This window comes from Xenopus tropicalis, chromosome 8 (genome assembly GCF_000004195.4).
Source record: "Xenopus tropicalis strain Nigerian chromosome 8, UCB_Xtro_10.0, whole genome shotgun sequence".
NCBI classification, from domain to species: Eukaryota; Metazoa; Chordata; class Amphibia; order Anura; family Pipidae; genus Xenopus; species Xenopus tropicalis.
Window position 1 is genome coordinate 73,503,374 of NC_030684.2, and position 23,909 is coordinate 73,527,282.

At 39.0% G+C, this 23,909-nt stretch overlaps 1 protein-coding gene across 2 annotated transcripts; it reads left to right on the forward strand.

The window, feature by feature from the left end:
* Positions 1–4,423: 4,423 nt before the first annotated feature.
* On the forward strand, positions 4,424–22,412 carry pbx2 (pre-B-cell leukemia homeobox 2). Of its 2 annotated transcripts, NM_001128661.1 has the most exon segments (9): positions 4,476–5,131; positions 11,293–11,366; positions 15,306–15,550; positions 15,680–15,870; positions 16,073–16,208; positions 17,072–17,225; positions 17,907–17,995; positions 19,034–19,117; positions 19,841–22,412. In NM_001128661.1, coding segments are annotated over 9 exon segments (1,269 nt in total). In that variant the 5' UTR covers positions 4,476–4,928; the 3' UTR covers positions 19,934–22,412.
* Positions 22,413–23,909: the final 1,497 nt, after the last annotated feature.

A 23,909-nucleotide genomic window follows, 5' to 3' on the forward strand; every position in this document is an offset into this window, starting at 1 on the left:
ACCAAGGGACACTGGAGAACTCTGTCTGAATGCATGTCACTTGTAATATCTGGTGGCGAAGGAATAATGGTCTGGGGGCTGTTTCATGGTTTTAGTCTAGAACCCCTGGTTGCTGTGAACGAAAACCTTAAGGCTGCGGCCTGTGTTTATCTGTCATTAGCTTATGGCAGCAGTGTACAATTAAATTTTTGACAAGTCTGTGCTTCCTGCTTTTGGCAACAGTTTGGTGAAGTTTCTTTCCTGTTTCTGCATGATAATGTCCCTATGTACAAAGTGAGGCCTTTACAGAATTGGTTTACTGAGAGACAGTGGAAGAAGTTGACTGGCCTGCACACAGTTCAGATCTCAAACCATTATACATACAAAATGAGTAAATAAGTGAGTTGCATAATTCTTATTTCTTGTGTTGTGATACACAATATTTTCAAAAATATTGCTGTTATTCAAGAGTAAAAATTACAACAATCTTATAGTATTGGTGTTGATCATACTAGTGTACCCCCACTAAAAGGACAGGGACAGTGGTATAAGTACAACAGAGCAAACCCCATGACCACAAACAGGGTGTAAAGGGGTGCCTGGCAAGGACCCACCTCCCATGGTCTCTTTTGCTTGACTGCACCCACACTTGCCATTGTGTATACATGGATGGGGAGATCAAAGCTTGCACATTTACAGATGGGGGCTCTGTAATTTGGTTAACTAGGGGGCCTAGGCAATCACTTACTCCTCTTAACAGGCATGTTTACTATGCAGTCTCTACTGCTATAAATGAATTACAACGGAATTCCCAGGAGCTGTACAGTAGCACTCCTGATATAAGAAGTCACAGTGGAATCTAAAGACCTATAGCAGGGTCTAAAAGGTTACCTCTCTTACAGTACAGATTCATATAATAAATACCCTTTTTTTGTAAAAATGTCAACATTTTTATTAAAGGCATAAAGCAGCTTTAGAATGAAGCAGTTTTTACTGGTCAGACAAGATGGATCAACTGGTTGTTTCCTATGTTTCTGTGTACAGTATGTTGCAGTGCTGCAGTAATTGCCAGCATATGAGAAGTCACCTTGAATATCTATGACCTACATAAGGGGATTAAGGCTATGGCCTTGTGTGTTTGAATTGTCATCTGTAACTCCTGATTGCCTTATAATTTACAATGAGATGTACTAACATTATGCCAGATATGTTCTCTCTTGGACTTTTTCAGAATATGTGGTAATCCTGTAATTAATCTTATATAAATATTACATTCACAGCTCACACCATTTATAACTCTAGTTCATCATATGAAGCTAGACAAGGTAGCAGTGGTTGCCCCCCAATAATCTGTGGAGAAAGAACAACTGCTAAGACTTAGGCAGGATGCAGAGGGTAGGTGAATGAATATGGCTTTAAAATATAAGAAGGTAAAATAATAAAGGAATGAAAGAAACACATTGGTGTGGTCATAAAATATAAAGCTGCAATGATGACAGTTCTGGTAAGAAGTGCAGATCTTGATTTTTTTTGCCTTAAATGAAGCGAGATGGGTGGAGGTCATGGTAAATGATCACATCTCCAGCGTGAACACCTGCTCTTTGCTACAATAGACCACTGGGCAGATGGAGCACATCAGGGAAGTATGCCCCAGAGGCCCAGCTGTTTACATTTGTAGGCCAAAGATGCTTTTTGCTGAAACAAACAGTAGCCATGTAAGAAAGTCTACTGATATTGCCCAAAGGCAACAATAGGATACTCTCAAACACTTGGGTCCCTCTCTAAACGGGAGCAAGGATTGCTAATAATCCGGCATACTTTGCAGAAGAGCATGAAAAGAAAGCTCTGCTGTGTAGGGATTGCCTGAAATCCATTCAGCCCTGCATTTAACAGCCTAAGGCAGAAGCCTATGGTATAGCATGTAAAGTGTAAGACTCTATTTATCTTATAAAAATGTACATAAACGACTATCCTTTAACTACACCTGTCTAGTTATACTTATTATAAGTTTACTGCCCAATACTGAAGGTCTGGGATATGTGCACTTAATGAGCATTCAAGTGCTTTGATCAGCATAATAGCCCTAAATACCCATATTAGCATCAGGACTCCAACCCCCATATGTAATAAAAGGTGTTAAGTTTGTCCAGGAGCAGTATCCTATTGCAACAAACAAGATGTTTGCTTTTAAACAGGTGACCAATAAATGTTAATTGCTGATTGGTTGCTATGGGTTACTACTCCTGGGCAAACTAAGGCTAATGCCAGACAAGGTGTAGGGCGGAAAAGCGCTTGCTGAAAATACCGCCCTACGCCTCCTACTTGAGCCTGCACCCGAATTAATGGAATACGCTCGGGTGCAGGCACATGTAGCCGAAATGTGCATAAAATGCGAGACTTTCAAACTCTCGCGTTTATTTGTGTGTATTTCCGCTACATGTGCCTGCACCAGAGTGTATCTCATTCATTCAGGTGCAGGCACAAGGAGGCGTAGGGCGGAATTTTCGGGAAGCGTTTTTTCGACATCAGCCTTAGTGCCTTTTATTACATAACCCCACAAGTCTACAAAGCTTTCTCTGCACTGTTGGTACATTTTCTTTGTAAAGTTCTTTCTTTCCTTCTGACACTTCCATTGAAAGAAGTGTAAGGGCTTTGGCACACGGGGAGACTAGTCGCCTGCGACAAATCTCTCCCTTGAAATGTCATCCCACCAGGGAGAATGTAAATCGCCGATGGGAGGGCATACGATGGCGCCACGATTTCCCCCAAATCGTGGAAGTTGCCTTGAGAGGAAATTTCGGCAAAATCGCGGCGCCCTGTATGCCAATCCCACCACCGATTTACATTCTTGCCTGTGGGATGGCACATGGGGAGATTAGTCACCCGCGACAAATCTCCCTTTGTTATACAGATAAAGGCATTTGGACTGCATTTGGCCTACCTTGGGGGCCATGGGAGTCATACATTTCTTTGTATTTTACAGTATATTATCATCCTACCACACACATATACTCGCAAGAAGTTGGGCAGCACTGATTTTGTATTTACCAGTAATCTATAATCTCATGAAATTGCAATCTCTAATTTTACTCTGTAAGATGTAGATGTGTAAAAAATGATAATGCGCATTTGATGTGTTATATATGCTGAATATGGCCCATACACACAGATGCACACGATTTATGTCATACATACAGGAAACAAAGTCTCCCTGGGAATTAATTTCAAGTGTTGGCAATTATGATGGAAGCCTACACATAGTAGAAATACAGTGACACTGGCTCTGTCCATCGGCTCCCAAAATATCCTTATCAATTTTTTTAAGGTTTTGGTTACTTATTTATTATAATTTCATGCAACCTAGGAAAACCCAAGATAGCTTAGGGTGAAAACCCATGACACATGGAGCTACTAGTAGCAGCTACTTGTCATGGCTACAGAAATAGACAATGCTGATCATTTACTGATAATTTTCTTTACGTGTGTTTTAGCAGAGGCAATTCTTGGTATTGTCTATGGCAGTGTATTTTCTGGTGTTTAGTAGCCGTGAAAAGTAGCTGCTACTAAATAGCTCTGTGTGTCTTCACCATTTGCCTCGCAAGGAAACTTCGGTATGACAAACGTGTCATTTACGTTTTCCGAAGTCACCCGAAGTTTCCTTGCAAAGCAACTTCGAGCAACCGAAGCGATGCATATGCCATCCCACCGGCGATTTACATTCTTGCTGGTGGGATGGCATGTTGGGGAGATTAGTCGCCCGCAAAAGTAAAGATTTATTGTGGGCAACTAATCTCCCTGTGTGCCACTGTCCTTAGGCTAATGTTCCACAGAGGGAGTTAGCCGCCCATGATACCGCAGGCAATTGACCACTGGTTGGGGACCAGTGACTTAGGAAGTCAAGTCAGATGGCGCATTATCCGCTATGCCTCTGGAACTACCTTACATCCACTGATCCATACCCACAGGAAAATAAGTCAAGCCAGGAAGGCTTCTTGTGGCACACGTATAAGCAACTGCTATGCATGCTGGGTAAAATTCACATTACACTGTGAACTATGAATAGTCTTATGGAGGAATATGAATAGAGTAAATAGTCATAAATAAGGTCAAGTCACATAACTGGGGAGCATTAAATAATGCAAACATTTATTTGACATTTCTGCGTTTAAAGCGTTCGATTAAAACTTCACTGGACAACGACCTTGCGATGGATATTGCGAGTATCATTACTGTAAATAGGGCAGGAAACACTAGTAGGCAGCAATGGAGTCGACGTTGAGCCTGAAAAAGCTTTGTGAGAGTTGTAGTTTAGAAACATCTAAAGGGCCAGAGTGCAGTAGGGCGCAGACCGGCGCAGCAAGTAAAGCATTAGGGAGCTGCCGAGAGGGGGCAGCAGTGAGCTGTGATTCCCTAGGAAAGGGGAGAGGCAGGACAAGCACATTCCTCCCTCCTCCCTCTCTCCTCCTTCCCTTTCCCTCCCCCTCCCTAGCTATTCACCATTTTACACTCCTCTTTTCCCAGCTTCAATACAGCGCTACTGGCTTTTTTTAGGGATCCCAGAAAAAAGCGAAGCAGGATTGCACCCCACCCCAAAAATCATCCGGACTGAGCTGTCCGAGTCTTAGCGATTTAGCCGCCCAGGCGCGTCGGACAGTGCAACACGGAGCGATCTATCGGAGGAGCCACTTGAGGAGAAAGGAAGCCTGGGCGCGATCTGTATACACTGCCTACAGTCGGGGCTTCGTAGGCGCTGCTGGGAGAGGAGGCGAATTCCTTCCGAGCAAATCGCATGGTGGAAGCACAGAGCGATCAGTAGAGCAGGACGGGACTACTCGGGGCAGGAGGAGAGTTCTATGAAGGGCAGGGGGAGTTGTACAAGGAGACAGAGCTGAGGGGACAAGTGAGAAACACACATAAAAACAGGAGAGCGATCCCTCGCTGGTGCTCAGATGGATGAACAAGGCAGGCTGATGCAGGCCAGGGGGGTGGGGATTCCAGGACACCCCATTCATGGGGGGCCCCAAACTCTCACTCCTCATCCTATGCATGAACCCCCGGCAGACAATGGGGAGCCCAGGAAACAGGATATCGGTGACATATTGCAACAGATCATGACTATCACGGACCAGAGCCTTGATGAAGCCCAGGCAAAGTGAGTACAAGAGGGAGGGGGTAACGTTAGGTGCTGGAGAGGCCTTTGTGTGTATAGTAGCCTGCTCCGTGTGTATGGTAGCCTGCAATTGTGGGTTTTCCCCTCTGTCCACCAATCCCTGCTCAGGAAGCCCATTACCCGACGCCGAATCCTTCTTTCCACTAAAACAGGCCCAGCAGCTCCCTACACAGCACAGTTTCCAAGCCTTTCACTTCCAAACTTAATGCCCGGTATCCTTTAGCTTTTGAGTGGTCCCTGGAGGATGCTGGGAGTTGTAGTCCAGTTAAAGCAATGTTGGGAATCATGCCATACAGAAGTACTTAGGGGTTCTGGTACCCATAGAAATAAACCTACGACCATGCTAAAGCCCTCCAGGTGTTGTTTTCCCCCAGCTGTTGGGGTTTCAGTGAGTTGTAGTTCAACCAAAATACATTTTAGTGAATTTTGTACAATAACCTTATACTTAATCCTGTATAAAGTGGATATTCTAAATCTGTATGGAAAACTCAAGTAATGTTATAAGTGTAAGCTTTATACACACTTCCTGCTGATTTGTTTTTAAAACTCAGTGTTTAGAAATCCCTTAAATCCCCTTTGTGATGCTGTTAGGCCCAAGCAACATCTGTTCGTGCTGTAAGAGTAAAAGCCATTTACATTTTTGCTTCCTTAGTACAGCACAAACATAAGTTATATTGTATCATTTATGCCTTGCCATTGCTTAGCGGAAAAGTGACATGTAATAATGTAACCAAATGCACGATTCTAAACATTCTGTGTAAGCTGCAGCTGTAGGGTTGACATCTAAGGATTTCCTTTGCCAGGGCTACTAAATCTTTTTCCTGGATATATGATAAATACATATATTAGATGTATAACATAGTAACATAGTTACTATAGATAGATATGTGTGTGTGTTTATCTGTATGTTTATCTTCAAGCTCCTCCCCTTGTTAAACAAGTATGTCTGCCTCCTAACTTTCTCAAAAATGTATCCTCTTACTTTAGCAGCAACAGTTACTCTTTCCATTGGACAATCAGGGGGAACAGAACCCTCAGTCCCAATTAATTCATTATGTGGTCCTTTACTGTAGATATATTGTAAGGGTCTTGTATGATATTTGTGTACCACTGTGCTGTAAAAATAGATGACACACAAATATATACCCTGGTCATACAAATATATGTACAGAGTCAATGGGAAATTAATAATTATTTTTTTTAGAATTTAAGCCCTTGTGAACAAAGCTTCATGTCCACATGTTCCTTCTTTGTTTAATTAAATTTCTTTAACCTTCTTCGACAGAAACCAAATTCAGTATCTTTTCATGACAGTTGTAAGAATCTTCAGTGTATCCAAGTGGATCATAGGGACAAACATTGACCCATTATTGTACCCTAAACAGAACCAGAGTTTTGCTGTACTGCTGTGTAGGGTAGGCCTAAACATATGCAGCCACTCATGGTTTGTGTACTATCAGTCACTGTAATATGCTATGCTTTTGTTACTTATCCCGCGTATATAAAAACAATTCTAGCAACCTAATGCTTATTTAAGGTTAGTGCTCTATAAAATTAACTGTAACCTTTGCAACATGGATTCTTTATTTTCGCCATGTGCATTTGGATAGGCTCTGCAATGTGCTGGATTCCCAAACTGTTAACTTTAGAGCAGCTGCAAAGCAATAGGGCCTTTCTGGAACAGCACTGGTTAAATAAACTCCTTTGTCTGCTACCAGAATTCATAAGAACACCTCATACCTTCCTTTCTGCACTACTACTACATTCCTTATAAATACACATCATAATCACTGCACTTAATCTACCCTATAAACTGCATCTTAATAAGAACATTGATTAGCTCATAACACAACCAGAATGATGTCATTTATCCCATGCTGCTCACTAGGCCTTGCACTTCCATTACTCGTAACCACAGCTATGTTTATTACTATTAAGCTACTCTGTGTAATTGTACTTTCTAAGTATAATACAAGTCAATAATTGAGTCCTTTGCACTGCAAAAGGCTAAGTCTACAGATTGCCTGGCTTTTAGTTGATCTTGTTGACATTACACGATTAGGGAAAACACAGGCTTTTGTTATAATCTGTGATGTGCTTTTAAGGCTTTTGTGATTCTAATAGCACTGTATGCTGCAGTCTTACTGGGTGTAATTTCATCTTATTTCCCTATGAAAATAGAAAAGTTCAAAGGCCCTACAATTTGCTTTTCTTCATGCATCAATCTTGCTATTCTGGTATTTACCTCTGGCAGCCCATAAATGTACAATTGTATGGATATTTATTTTGAGAAGGTGCATTTTATCTAATGGTACAGTCATGCTAATCCAATTAATTCCCTTGGAAAATGAAAAAATATTTGTTATATCAGACTTTTTAAATATTGCCTCTCAGTGAATAACTCACACATTTACCATAGCTGATATTTCTAATATAGAATAGTCTGGCTTTTTTGTTAATGTATTCTATGAATTTTTCCCTTGAAGGAGAGGAAAATGCATGGTGCCCTAGCTTGTTGTTTGTGCACAAAATATCCGTTTTATTAATAATTACCTTTATACATGCATTCCCCACAAAAGAGCATCATTGGCGCTTATGTATAGGTTATCTGTTCTAATAATTTATGTATAAAATGTCTCAGCTGAGGATGTAATCCTCTATTCGTTTGAAGAAAGTATAAATACATAAAAGGACTTCTTTTTTTTTTATACTGTGTAAGATTGTTACAATTGTATCATATTTGTTCTTCTAGTTTATGCTTAGTTAAAGAGGGGTGGATACAATATCCTACTGGTTCCCAAAGTCACTTGTCAAGGAAATACTCTTGTTTTAGCTGAGCTACTGTACTTTTGTATTCAGTTGTATGTGATGTTAACTGGCATTGTTCCATCCTATTTCATCATGCACTTATGCTCATTTCACACAGGACAGTTTCTCTGTCTGTGTATTTTAAGCTGGCCATACACGCACCGATAATATTGTACGAAACCTCATTTAGTACGATATTCGGTGCGTGTATGGCATTTCGGTGAGGTGACCAATATCGCAGGAGGCTGCAGATATCGAACGACTTGCAGATCGGGCGGGTTAAAAGATTTTGATCGGGCGCCATTGAAGGTGCCTGAGCAAAATCTATGTTCAGGGCTGCATTGGCAGAAGGAGGTAGAAATCCTGTTGTTTCTACCTCCGTATCTGATGATTCAGCCCTGAACGTCAGTGGAGGGTTGGATCGGTCGCACGAAAGATTGAAAGTCGCCACGTGTGTGACCAGAGAAATGTCCCACACTACTATTGTTTTAAATAGGAACTTTTGTAAAGAACCAGTAGTGTTCATTTTGAGGCCTAGAACTGCCATTGAGAACAGCAGTGTTCACTGGTTTCCTAATTAGATGGAGATTGCAGGGGGCATCATGGGATGTCACCTGTTAAAATACTGCCCCGTGTGACCTGTTCCTAAAGACAGTTGCATTCAGAGGGTTTTGGGATGTCTAGCCACAGTGTTTTTCATGTGCAGCAGCACAATTCCCAGAATTGCCTCCAATCATCTCTGTTTCTTCCTGTATTGATTGTGGGAAAATGCCAATACAATTTTTGGAAGATTCAGAGTTTTGTGTAACTGTTGTGCATGTTGACATAACCTTTTTCCTTTTACTAAATAAAGAGGCTTATTAATCTTATTACTTATGTTGGGGAATATGTATTCATAACCTCTAGCTGGCTGTAAGTTAAGGATTCTTGGTCTAAAGTTCACCATGCATGGCCAGATTTAGACAACTAGTTTGGAAGTTATACCAGGTATACCTGTGTGGTCACAAATGTGTAAGTATAGAGCAATGTACCCCCTAGGTAAACATCAGTGCAGTAAATAAGGCTACCTGCAGTGATTTGCACTATCCACACTGAAAAGGAATTTTCTTGGGTTTTTGGTGCAGCGACAAAATGTCCCATCTGTATTTGCCTTAGGAAACTGTGTAGCTGCTGATCCTGCCTAGATAAGCGTTTAGTGTAACCTCCATGAAAAATATGGCTTCTGACTGGTTCACTTTTCAGTGTTTTATGTTGGCCAAAAGCTTACAGATAGTACTCTCTATCCTGATTGGATGATTATAACGTAACACTGCTGGTACATCAACACATGATGATGCATATTTGGGTGTGCATGTGTGTCTGAATCTTTGTGCTTGTAAAAGTTTATTAGACTGGAAGACATTGACTGTGCCACTTTGTGACCGCGTGAGCCCAAGTTTTCTTTATGGTGTTGTCATGGGTGTAGGTTTTATGATTTCTAGTGTGATCAAGTAAGAGCAAAAGAGGAATGCAATTCATACATGTTGGTGCTAAGCATGCAGGAACAGTATATGTCTGTATATTAAGCAAATGTCCCAATAATAATGACGGAGTGTGGAAAGGCTGCACAAAGGTGCAACTACCCTGCAGTTGCAAGGGGGCCCAGAAGTGTAGAGGACCCAGTAAGGCCCTAATTAGGCCTTATGAGCAGTAGTAATAGGTCAACTTACCAATGTTTTGGGACCCTAAATTCATTTTGCTGTGGAGCCCAGTAACATATAGTTACACTGCAATCCCACCTCTTTTTCTCGCTCTGCAACTTTAGCTATGTCTGTGGCTTTGTTAGCATAGAACGATCGTGCCCAGAGGCATAAAGGTGTCAGTGCATACTGGTTGCCAATCTTTTTACTGGAATGCTTGGGTTTCTCCATAAGGGGCCTGTGTAGCACTGTGCCTTAAGCCTTATAAAACATGTAAAGATGACAGAACCCAATAGGATTGTTTTTCCATCAACAAGGCTTTTTGCTGGCTTAGTTACAAACAAGTGCAAGCTCTTTGAATAATGGCTTTCAATAATAGACTTTACCTGTACTACCTCCCTCAGTTGCTTGTTATAAGTTAAAATTCTAGATTTTGTGTCCAAATGCTTTTTAACAAAATGGGCCTTAGTGTGGAAAAACCTCATCTCTAGAGGAAGGCTTTCTGCCTGTGCTGTAAAGGTAAACATGGAGGTGCTATCATGTAGGGTGAAAAATAGAACATGCCCTTTCATGTTCAAGCAAGCTGAATATTAGCATTCCTGCCTATTTCATATATTAATTGTGAATTTGATACTATGGTTTCAGGTTAACACAATGCTCAATGGCTCTCACTTAGTTTTTGCAGTCCTTAAACCTGTTTCCTAGCTGATAGCATTTTGGCCATGTATGTCAGAAACATAAATAATGTTGACGTTTTCCCATGGCATTTTATGACATTTCTACAATAAATTTATGACAGCATAGCAAAACTACAGCACCCATCACTGATTGTTGCATGGCCCTCCACCAAAGATTTGTCTGAATCTGAACATATTTATTTTAAAAATTGTTACAAGTCTTTTGTGTGAACTTAAAAGTTAGATAGGTTTCACTTGGCCAGGCCAATAGGTACTGGTGCCATCTCCTGCTCACTTGCCTTTTCTTTACATCAGTGCCCCGCTCATTCGCTTCTCCAGAGTAGTCAGAGATGGCTCAAGCGTGTTGAGTAGATAGACCAGTCTATGATCTTCAGATCTCCATCAGTGGTTTTTCTACTTCTAAACAATCAATTCTAGCATGATTTTCATGTGTGTTTGCATCTTTTCAGGTCTTGTTGAAGAACCTACTTTTTGGATCTCCTAGATCATTGTACATTGTCCTTCTTCTTCAGTTTGCATGGGCAGTTCAGTGTCCATACAAATCTTGCAAAGCTTTTCCCTGCAACTTGAGTTTGGCTCATTTAATTGTCATGTGATCATTTAATTGCTCGCTGATATTTGTATAAAATGGTAATTATGCCCCTTAGAAATGCTGGGAGCTTGGCAACATAGCTCTCCCTGGCATATAAATGTGTTAAATACATATCACAGTAAGTGTTAATCACTGCTCACAATTTTCATAATTACAGATTAGACCAACTTTGCTGGAATCAGAGGGGTGTCCTACAGCGCATATTGATAATAAACATGCTGGGCTGGATAATGAGTATCTATAATGATGCAGAGTATTCTTACATTAATAACTGCAGCTCAACTGTATAATGATACTGTGATATACATGTGGTGTTCTATTCTCGTTGAATTATTAAATACGTGATTTTTCTTTTTTTCTTTAAAGGAAACATGCTTTGAACTGCCACAGGATGAAACCTGCACTTTTCAGTGTCCTTTGTGAAATTAAAGAGAAAACAGGTAGGTTGTCTGGATTAAAGGGGTGTCTCGCTTTCACAGGCATTATTGTTTTTGTTTAGAAATGCCAGCAACTTGTGTATAAAATGAATTTCTCAGTAGGGGCTCAGGCTGGTGAGAAGTGTTTGTTGTTTTAAACAGTGTAACGGTGTAATATTTGTGTGTATACGATCATACCCCAATATTAATTTTTCCAAGGGACTGAGAAAAAAGTAAAATCTGGGAAAACATAAAATCAGAGATTTTCTGTAAAAACTTTTGAAAATCTGGGAAAAGGTACCTTCATAGGGCAAAATGGTACAAAATTATGATGTATAATGCAGGAAAACATAGTAACATCTGGGTAATTGGGCTAAATCTCTAAATTAGAAAGTATTCAATTTTAGGGGTAGGGCATATTTTGTCATTGTTTGTAGCCTGATTACCTTAGCATTACCATCTGTCTGAGTTCAAATGGTTTGTATATACATATATGTACAGTACACATGAAAAGAAGTTCCTGAGTATGTATGTATGTATGTATAACTTTATTTATAAAGTGCCACAAGGGTACGCAGCACTGTACAATCAAAATACAAACAGGGTAAAATACAAAATTACACACAGGGAGGACAAGTGTTATAATAAATACAATAAATATATATAAATGCACAGGGAATAAATGCCATGTGGTATGAGACACAGTAGGAAGGAGGTCCCTGCCCCATAGAGCTTACAATCTAAGTTGTTGGGTAACATTTGAATTGCTCCGTGTTAGCTGAGGATTGTTTAACTGTAGTTTAGAGAGAGGAAATGTGGCATCTAGTTGTTGCTAGAGTATGGTACCAGTGAAGAGGCTGAAATGTTCACTGGAGTAGTAATTAAAGATCTTGTTTTGTGATTCCTACTCCTTTTCTTTAAAAAGAATACACCCCCCCCACGACTCTATATACACACACGCACACATACACACACACACACACTGGCTGCTAATGGAAAGGGGGAGGGCAGAGCTGGATCAAATGTCTGACACTGCACACACATACCATGGCTTCTGCATTCCATTTTGTTCTTCCTTCATTTCGTACAGAATACTGTCTTGTTTTTTGCTGCTTTTCACTTGTTTCCACTCTTTTTACTCCCTTTTGTTTTTAAAAAGTTTCCCTTTATAGTTCTGCGCATCTCCATTCTCACCTTCTTCCCAGCACCCCCTTACACAAATCCCTTAATGCTTAAATGTGACTAATCCTAGAAATCCTTTTGTCTCACCAGTTTTTATAAGTTGTTGTATCTTTTACCTGTTGCTATTTGTCAGTGCACTTTGAAATGGAAACAGCAAATATCTCTCTCTGGAAATGTGGTTTTGTGATTCCAGAGGCTGGTAGGCCATACAGACCTAACTGGATCTTACTAAGAGATCTGTGGGGCTAAATTACTTTAGTTTTTGTTTTCCTACCAGCAGGATTTTTTTTCTGGGGAGAACTCTGTTAAGCTACTACACTAGGCATTTATGTGCTTGCGGCAAGTCAATTTTCCCTTTAATAGGACCTGTAGAATGGCTTTATTTGTTATATTTGTTTGCTCACAGAGCTGTGTGTCACACCACTGCCCAGCTTCCTCATTAATATCTCTGTGTTAATTACATAGTTGTGATAGTGTTTGGCATAGAGGAGGAGGCTGGGGGGCAATGTAATTAGCTCATGAATCTGGTTCACCTAGGAGTGTAAACAACAAGGCTCGTTAATCACTGCTCATTAAGCAGAGGACAGCCCCTTGAATATTCAACAAAACCTTTACTGGAGGGTCATGGTCTTATAAGGCCAAATAATATGGGTGGCAATGACATGTTAGTCCCATTTGGAGGATTTATAGAATGCAGTCTGTTAGTGAAGAAATTCTAAGTCTATTTAGTAGTAATTTCATAAAAGTAAAATTAATTTATGATGTCACAGTTAACCGTTAACAGTTAAGTTTTTTGCTTCAGGTAGATTCTGCCCTTTCAGGCAAATCGAAGAGGCTGCAGATTTATTATAAGGCATTTCATTTAATTAACACATAAACATATTAATATTTAAAGCATGGACAGAATTTAAAACAAAATATATGCCTGCTTTGTTTTAGAAAGATGGATTATTATAGATTACCGCTATTTGGTCAGAAAATACCTGGCAATAAAAAGTATAAATATACTATATTATCTTTGGTGCAATTATGGTTGCCCCCCTATTCTCTATATTTGGTCATCACACTATTAGTATCCATCCATGCCTACACTTCTGCAGAGTGATTCCATTGCTCAGCCAGGAGGCCATTTCAGTAAATGGGTGTACTTTATCCATCTTTATAATAGGTGCAACCAAATTTTAAATATCTGTCTGTTGTGTGTCTCATGTAACCTTCACTTACTGAAAATCAGTATAGTGGGGTCAAGATATCAAATACAAACCGTATTTTAGAGAATAAAAGTAAGCTAATTGATGGCTAGAATGACTCTTAGCAACTGTGATTTTGTGACTTTGCAGAATCTACAGCAGTATGGAAACTCAATTTCTTATGAATCTGAGTAACTTTGTACACAAAAAAAGCTATGCCTTCAGACTTTTTAGTCTATTTAAAGAAAATATGCAGATTATCAGTGAAGTTATCTTTCTCAAAATAGACAAGGCCATGGAGCATTGGTCCTTCAGCTCTATCTCTCATAGGTTTGAACTGTATATGCTTCTCCAACAATTTGCGCTTTTTCATTGTGTTTATTTTGTGAATGTGACATTGGCCTAAATGTAGGGGTAGCCTTGGTAGGATAGTGTGACAGAATGTTCTGCTCTGATACAGGTGCTAAGCAGCTTGTATTTTAGTACAGGTATGGGATCCCTTATCCGAAAACCCATTATCCAGAAAGTTCCGAATTACGGAAAGGCCAATAATTCTAATTTTTGAAAATGATTTCCTTTTTCTCTGTAATAATAAAACAGAACCTTGTACTTGATCCCAACTAAGGTATAATTAATCCTTATTTTAGGCAAAACAACCCTATTGGGTTTATTCAATATTTAAATGATTTTTTAGCAGACCCCAGGTCCCGAGCATTCTGGATAACAGGTCCCATACTATCCCATATTATTGGTTTGCCTTGGCAGGAACTGCTCAATTACTGCCCTCTCCTTTTGTTACCTACAGTTCCCAGCAGCCTGAGGCAGCCTTTGCCAGTTGTAATCTTCTACAGCTGAAGGAGCACAAGCCTCACTATTATGTTAAATGTGGAATTGTGGGCTTTGCCCATTGATATTAGACAGTTATTGGTCCCACCATAGGAATTTTATACTTAATCATGTGTATTTTGCAGGTATAATCCAGCAAATTTCTATACATGTATATTGAATCACTCGTGCTTTGCCCCCCTCCATTTGATCATTAATATCCACCCTCTTTCTCCCCCAATTTCTCTCTTTTCTCTCCCTCCCTCGTTGCTATGGCAGCCATGTTTCCTCTGCTGTTGCTGTGGCGGGAGAAAAGGTCGTCACTAGGTCGTCTCCATGACGACAGTGACTGGGAGCCTCTGCTTGTCTAAGGCTGTCCATTGGTGGAGAGGGGGAGGGGCTGCTGAAGGAATGGGTAAAGAGGGAAATATGGACATTTTTATTAAGTAGCTCACATTTGTGCTAATCCTTTTTCTTTACCATTATGGTTTTTACTTTATTAGTCTCCATTTTATTATTTAACAATTATGTACATCTAAAATAAACTCAAAGAAATACTTTCCTTCTCTACCTCAAACACATTTGCACACAAAAATGTTTTCACCAATATTGTAGCAAAAAAAGGGAAAGTTCACACTCTAAGCCTGTACTCACCATGCAATTCCATTCCACTAAGATTTTCCATGTTGCCCTCTGGTTTCTGCTGCCACTTCTTAACATGTCTAAACTTGCTGTCCTGTTCATTTTTGCCTATTAACTCTTTCAGGGTTGAGTATTCGTAACACCCAAGAGGAAGAGCCTGTTGACCCTCAGCTCATGCGCTTGGACAATATGTTACTAGCAGAAGGTGTAGCAGGACCAGAGAAAGGTGGTGGATCCGCGGCAGCGGCTGCAGCAGCAGCAGCTTCAGGTGGAGTCTCTCCCGATAATTCCATTGAGCACTCGGATTACAGAAACAAACTGTCCCAAATCCGACAGATTTATCATGCCGAACTGGAGAAGTATGAGCAGGTGAGGTGGGAGAATATGTTCAAAAGAAAGTATTAAAAGAATGTTAAAAGAAAAGTAACCATTTATCTTTCTCCTTCATTCTGTGCTACCTTCTTCTCTCATTCAAAAAAAAAAAAAAAAAAAAAAAAGGCCTGTAATGAGTTCACAACCCATGTAATGAACCTGTTGAGAGAGCAGAGCCGAACCAGACCTATATCACCGAAGGAGATAGAGCGAATGGTTGGGATCATCCACCGAAAGTTTAGTTCCATTCAGATGCAGCTCAAGCAGAGTACCTGTGAGGCTGTCATGATCCTACGCTCCCGATTTCTGGACGCACGGTACGTGGTTTTCTGGATGATTTGTTTAACACAATACTCATGTTAATGTAGTGTTCCCAAGTGTATTTTTGAGCAGGTTGGGAGCAAATGAACTTTGCTCTAAAGATCTTTGTTCTAAAATAATCCTTTGGGTACTTCATAACTTGTATCCCAAGGATATGTGCTTGATACAGATTATTAATACATTCTGCTTAACTTGCAGGAGGAAGAGAAGAAATTTCAGTAAACAAGCTACTGAAGTCTTGAACGAATATTTCTACTCACATCTGAGTAACCCATACCCCAGTGAGGAGGCAAAGGAGGAGCTGGCAAAGAAGTGTGGCATAACAGTGTCACAGGTAACGGCATTTCCCCTGGGCAACTATTTCACTTTAATGCCAACCTACAAAGTGTAGTAAAATAAGGAACAAGTAAAACATTCCTCACCCCTTGTATTGGTATTTATTGCTTATGGTAATTGCTAGAAATTCACTCTGGTCTACTACTGTATTATTTTACTTTGTCCTTCTTTCCTACAACACGATTCCTCATTTACAGAAATGCCGCAAAATGGTTAGTGTGGGTCAAACCAAAACTCTAGGTTTACACCATTACAGATGCAATAATTGATCTAATCAGTACTAGCAATAATTTTGAAATATGCTCTAGTTATGTTTTCTGAATTTAATTTAAAGTCAGGGGCTGTGCACCTAAGATGAATTTTTTGAACCTCTGCCTGCATTACCAAATCATTCAATGTCTTCCTGTGTATAAGTCCTAATTGCAGTATGTGTATGCCCTCCATTACTAGAAAGAAATTCTTTAAAGACAGCATTACATCACTGGTTCTATTGATATTATTTTCCTTTCCTGTGTGTGTGTGTGTATATATAGATATATAGAGAGATAGATAGATATATATATATATATATATATATATATATAGATATATAGATATATATATATATAGATATATATATATAGATATATATATATATATATAGATATATATATATATAGATATATATATATATATATATATATATATATAAGCATGTGCATAACTGTGTTTATCCGTTCTAATAAAAGAGGATGTCAACCTTTTTTTTTTTTCTCTTTTCGCTAAGTCCTGTCACTCTGGTAGGACTTGGCAAAAAGGGCAAATGTAATGCTATACATAAAAAAAAATGTGCATTCAAATATCTTACATGTGATCCATCAGGTTTCAAACTGGTTTGGAAACAAGAGAATTAGGTACAAGAAGAACATTGGAAAGTTCCAGGAAGAGGCAAATATCTATGCTGTGAAGACAGCTGTTAGTGTGGCACAGGGAGGACACAGTGGGGCCAACTCCCCAACAACCCCTACCTCTGCAGGTAAATAATCCTATGTACTGAAACAGAGCCAGAAACCCCCAGCATAACATCTTCCAGACCCTGCTGAATTATTCATTGATGTTCCTCTAAGGGCAACTACCCTGTCTAATGGCTTTCTTCCTTTCTTTCTCCCCATGTCTTATTTTCTGCCTTCTGTTCTTCAATGTCTCTGTGTCTTGATGGCCCAACTTCCACTGATTGCTAAACCCTTCTCTCTTCATTATAATTCACTGTAATCTGCCTTCAACCCATTATGAACATTATTACTACCGCTTTTTCATACCCACTATCATTACTCTATCCTGTGTCCCTTTTCAAATATACTTTTTTTTTTTTTTTATTATTATTATTATACAAAATTGCCCTTTTATCTCTCCAATTCCCCTCCATTGCTTTGACTTCATTTTCCTCTGGTGCCATCTATGTGATAACTGTGCAACTTTCTCTAATACTGTCTGCAACCCATTAACACTGTCTTTTTTTTCTCCTCACTCTTTTCTTGCTCTTTCCTTTTTTTCTGCTTTTTATTGTTGATTTACTTGTCCACCTGTTATGCACTCTTTTTTTACTTTATATTATTCTCTTTTCTCTGTTATTAACCTCACTTTAACATTCTTTTCCTCTTTTCACTATCTCCTCCATCTTCTTCTACTATCTTTCTCTCTTACCTCTCTCTCTCAGGTTCTGGTGGTTCATTCAACCTCTCTGGATCTAATGATATGTTCATGGCGATGCAGGGCTTAAATGGGGATTCTTATCCCCCTTCACAGGTCAGTTTCCCCTACTACACACAATTCACTATACTGTTGCATTTTGGTTCCTTTTTTTTTATTCTTCAACCATATTGCTCTTCAGGCTTAGTGTCATGTACTTTCTGTCCTCTTCCTTTGCTCCTATCCCTCTGGCATGCACTTTTTTCCACTTTTACCCATCTTTCACTTCCTACAACTTCCCCTTTCTCTATTTTTGTTGATGGAGCTAAACTTAAACTAAGGCCAGTGGCACACAGAGGCACCCAATCGTAGCCATTTGGCATGTCATTCACATTAATGTACTCTACCTGTCACTATTGGAGACAGGATTTCAGCCTGAAAATGAACAATTGAGTGTGCTTTATCAGGCTCTGTTTGCCATTGACTTAAAGGTAACTACAGTAACTGTAAACTCTGCAGGACATTGTTTAGATTTTGAGGATAAACATGCAGAAGCCAGTTTTTGAGATAGATGTAATTGATGCTTGTACAAAAGCACGACAATCCTAAAAACTTAAGCTGTCAAATCTGGAATTCATCTTTTAAATATACCCTCATTTACACCACTGATTTTAGTGTATTGAATTCACACTAGCTGCCTGGGCTGTCTGTCTTATCCAGCTGCTCTGTCAGTGTTGATAAACAATCACAACAATCACTTAGACTGAGGCCACACAAGGCTGGTTCTCGGCCTCCAGGAAAAAAGCGAGCAGAGAATCAGCCCCTCTTAGCCTTCTACTTTGCCTGCATATGGAACTATTCTGTTAAACCAACATCAATATTGTGAATTATGCGTCTAGAAGAGAGTTGTGAGGAACCTTCTTACATTTATAGAATAAATGCAACGTTCCAGAATGGGGGGGGGGGTGGACTCCGCTTAAAATATATGTAATTACACTGACAGTCTGTGTATATTGAGGGTTTTTGAGATGTGTAGTTCAGCATTATTATTGTAAAAAAAATATTACTCTAGCTTATTACTTTTTATAAACTTTTCTTGTCCTTCTAAATTGACTTTATGAATTTTTTTTTTTTCTTCTTATTTTTGTTTCTCAGGTGGAGTCCTTGCGCCACACGATGGGCCCTGGCTACAGTGATAGTTTGTCAGCAAATCAGATGTACAGCCCGCGGGAGATACGGGTATGAAGTGAAGCTTTGTATATGTCTCTGTGACTTGCTGTCCAGTAAGCCATGGCATCTAAGATGTTGCTGTAATGGAACATTAGTTTACCTTACTGTGGTTGTTGAATGCTGCAATTCTGCAGCAGCCGCAGGTATCTGCATTTTGAGCTTCCAATGCGCAAAATGTGGTCCTAGCTTTTCCTGACATAACTTACAGGTTGATATAATGGATTCCTAATAATTGCACAGCCCTGCAAAGTCCATGGGATGCAGTTTTAGTATTGTTTTTGGTTTATCCCCATAGTTTATATTGGTATAATAAATGTTTTATTCTACTGTTCTTTTATTCTGGCTAATGTATCACATTCTCACATGCAGTCTGGGTTTGGCACTTACCTGTTCTCAAAAAATGCTATAAATCATTGAGTTAGTTTCGGTGGGTGAGGCAACATCATTGGCTACTCTTTATTGACTGGTAAAATCAAACAAACTTAACTGCTATATTTGAGTTTTTAGAAGAGTTACAATTTTATGGTTGTAAGAAAAACTTGATTTGTAAAAATAATTTGGTAATTGACAAGTATTTATACAACTACCTGTATCTAAATTCTATTTTTTTTTGTTTTTTTCGCTATTTCAGTTTTTTAACTTTACAAAATACATACAATATTTTCTACATGTGAAGAAATTCAAAGATACTACAGCTATTTTATAAATTAAATATCCTTTTCTGCTTTATAGGCAAATGGAGGGTGGCAAGAAGCTGTCACCCCATCGTCTGTCACCTCCCCTACAGAAGGACCTGGCAGTGTGCACTCTGACACCTCGAACTGAGCTCTCTCCTCTCTGTGCTCCACCTCTCTACCAAACCAGGCTCTTTACATGGATATAACCCCTTCCTCAACTAACTCCCGTAATCTGGAACTAACGGGGAGGAGGATTGTGGAAGACCACTCTCCCCTTACTCCTCTCTTGCCTCCTATTGCTCCTTTTAAAAAGCCCTTGGTTCTTCCATCTTTTGGAATAGCTGACTAATGGACAGTAATGGTCTGCGTTTTTTAAGGAAATAAGGGGTTGAGGGCATAACACCCTATCCCTGTTTTAAGGGCAGAGACTATTGCCCAAATACTCCCAACCAAAGGATAGTAATCGACCCATCACCAAGAAGAAATCCAAATAAATACCTTGTAAAGTTCAAGATGGATGCCCAACATGGTATTTTTCTGTATCGAACCAAGAAAGAAGTTATCATACTGCCCACTAGAAAAAAAAAGTGTCTTGCCCATAAGCAATTATCCTATAGCACAATAAGAATCATATGTGTGGATATGCTTGAAGGAGGAAAAATATAAAATGAAGAATTAACAGGGAATAATAAACCTTATTTCACATTTAGGGGATGGCTTTGAACTCATTCTGTTTGTAGAACAGGGGAAGAAGAGAGGAAAGTGTTTTAAGAGGTGTGAAGAGGACAAATGTTAAAAGGAGGGGCAAGCTAGACAAAGAGAGAAAGGTTAAAGAAAATGGGGGATCCAGGGAAAATGAGGAGAGAAAAATGAAAGAATGTAAAAGCCAAAACAAAGAGCTACAAATAAGGACTGTTAAGGTCAACGAAAGACTAAATCTCCTCACTCTCTCCCTCCAGAGTCCACCCAAAATCCTTTGAGGCTCAGCCAATCAAAGAACAGCGTTATTACCTCATAGCGGCTCACATAACCAATAGAGAAGACTCTTTTCTGTTTATTTTTTCCTTTCTTTTTCTGAGTTTTCTTTTTGTTCACGCGTTCGCAAGTTTGACTACCTCCGAAGGGAAAATAAAATATATATAAATATATATAAAAAAAACTCTCTCTCACTCCTGCACGGGGGCACAGCAAAGTGTGTGGAGAATTTTTCTCTAACTTGATCTGCTTCCCCCTTCACTCCCCTTTTTTGTTTTGGGAAGTTGGGTTATGAATAGGGTTGGTTTTTAGAGTTTTGTGTTTAGGGAAGTCTTCTAAGGGGGCATTTTTATTCTTATTTTATTTTTGGTGTGTGTTGTTGGAGAGGAAGTTACAGAAATGAAGTAGTAAGGCTGTGTGGGTAACGCTCAGTGTCTAACAAATCAAATTGAGCATTTGGTGCATCCCTTAAATTTTATACATTTATACCATTAATTATTATTTTATGTGCATAGATATTTGAAACATACATCATGCTTATTTAGGAACATGTGTATGTGTATATACATATATAATGTGTGTGCATTCATACCAACACCACAAATCTAAATAAATAATTGCTTGGTGTTTGTATCTTTATGCAAAGGCAGTAACATATGCTGACGTATAAATGTATTAAAGGACAGATTAAATCTTAACACTTTTTGAGCAGGCGTGTGATTCTGGAATTGGTTTAGCACAGCCACAGAATCCCATGCACAGACATGTTCCAAATCATAAATGTATTATATCATTTCTACATCTGACATACACATTTATTAGACACGCATTTGCATATAACAGGTTGACTAAATAATGAAAATGTATCAGCCACCAATGTGTAGACTCAACACTGTTTGACCTCATGAGTTACATTCACAAAAATACTCACAAAGATAAGGTGGCAAAATCCATAAAATTCAGTGATAGTCTCAGAATCTGCCTAAATCCTGAATTTAGTGCATGCGTTATATTTATAGGGATGCACTAAATGCTTATTTGTTTCTCTAAACTCAAGGATATTTCAGAATTTTAAAGATAATAGGCACACAACATGTTTTATGGCAGTCTGTTCACTTTTGACCAGACTTACCCACCATTTATTTGAGTGCGCGGTAAATACCACAAAAAACATTCCTAATGGATATTCTGGACGATTTGGCTGATGATCATGTAGGCTAATGAATGCAGCTTTCAGCGGAGCAGCCTACCACCATAGCCCCTTAGTGATCCATTTAATTGTCTGGATCAGTTTATTAAAAGGCCAGCCAGATAACCGTCATCTGGCTGCATATTGTGCCCATCTTAGGCCTTCTAAAATATATGGGAAAACACATGGAATGTGGATATTTCTAAATATGTCAAGTGCAGGGACACTCGAGCACACAGCCTTCCTCTTCTGTTCTAGCGGCCTGGTCCTGAATGCTAGACTTTGAGGTGTGTGAGATTAGGCAAGATCTTTTCATATGTGTATATTATACTTTTGTTTGTTTGTTTAATTTCTCTGCCCCATTTAGTTGAGGGAAACCTGTTTATGAACTGTTATTTTGGGGTTCTTAGAATATTTTTTTTTTTTCTTTCACAATTATTAAAAATGAATCACTGACAAACCATTTCCCTTGTGCCTTGTCTTTTTTTGGAGACTGCCTTCAGTGCTGCTCTTTGTGTCTATGTGAGAAGAAAGAGGGGTTCCTATTCACCTTCCTATCCCTGGTACATATACTACAAAGCTCTTCCATTCTTTTTTTTTTTGTTAAAAAAAAAAATTATCTTCAATTTTCTTGCATTTCCCCCTAACTTATAGCAATCTCCATTATATTTTACTCCTATTTTCTCTCTTCCCATTGTTTTTCAGTGTGTGTTCCATCTCTAACCCCCCCCTCCCCTCCCTACCTCTCCTATTCTTTTCCTCTTACTGTGTTCTTCCGTTTATTCTGCTCTCCGCCCCCTATCTTCTCTAATGATTTTAGAAATTGCCTCTCTGGTTTCCATAGAAACTGTCACTGTCTTTAGATTCCTTTGTATAAAAGGCACCCCTCCCCCCGTATTAACCCTTGTATTTCCAGACCTGTGTTTAACACGTGACCTTTCATATACACGTATAGATACAGCAATGATGAAGCCTGTGATAACTATATATAACATCTAAAGACCCTCTTATCTCTGTGTATTGTATTTATTTGCACTATATATAGTTTTCTATTTGTTTATGGCACCATGGCACTTTTTTATGTAGTATGTGGTGCTTATCTTTATAGTGAATTGATGTCTGATTTATAAGTATATATGCAAAATTGTGACTGAGCATTCGGATTTTAATATAGTTTTGACAGGTATGTACTAAAGACTGTTATTCTGCATATATCATTCTGTCTGTATAGCACTGGCTATACTGTATAGCATAGTGTGCACCAGCTTTGGGAGTCATTTTGGCCTGTTTATGGAGGCAGACTTGCCCTAGATTGTTCAGATTTGAAGGATATACACCATGCATACTGGTGGGGATTGATTACAAATACAAACTACATTTTTGCATTTATTTTTTTAAATATTTCTCAACACTTTTAGTAGAACTCATTTAGAGTTATGTTTTCAAAATGATTATAAATACAGAAAGAAAATGTCAGTATAGGATATGTTTAGTAAAATAAAAGAATTCATCAGTGGTCTGAATACATTTGCTAGGCACTGCACATTACAGACTGCAGCTCTTCCACTGTTCTATGTTAGACTTAATCAATAGTTGGTATTGCTGTTATTGATTCTTCAGCTAAGGTAACAGTCAAAGAACTCTGTTTGTAATAAGTGCAGCCTAGCACTTGGATTTATTATTTTAAATGATCTGTTAACCTTAGGTCCAGCCCAGGCAAGCAATGTGGCAAATTCAAGCTCACATTTATATAAATATTGCATATAAGCATTAGTGGAATATTCTTGGAGAATGTATGGAATGATCTCATTGAGATATATGCATATTTCCTTTCCTTGCATGTAGCATGCATAAGGTAGCACAGGCTGGAATGGATCTACTTTTTAACTGTGAGATTCACAGGCTGGAAATCTTCCATATAATACTGGATGAAACTTTAATTCAGTTCTCGTACTTCACC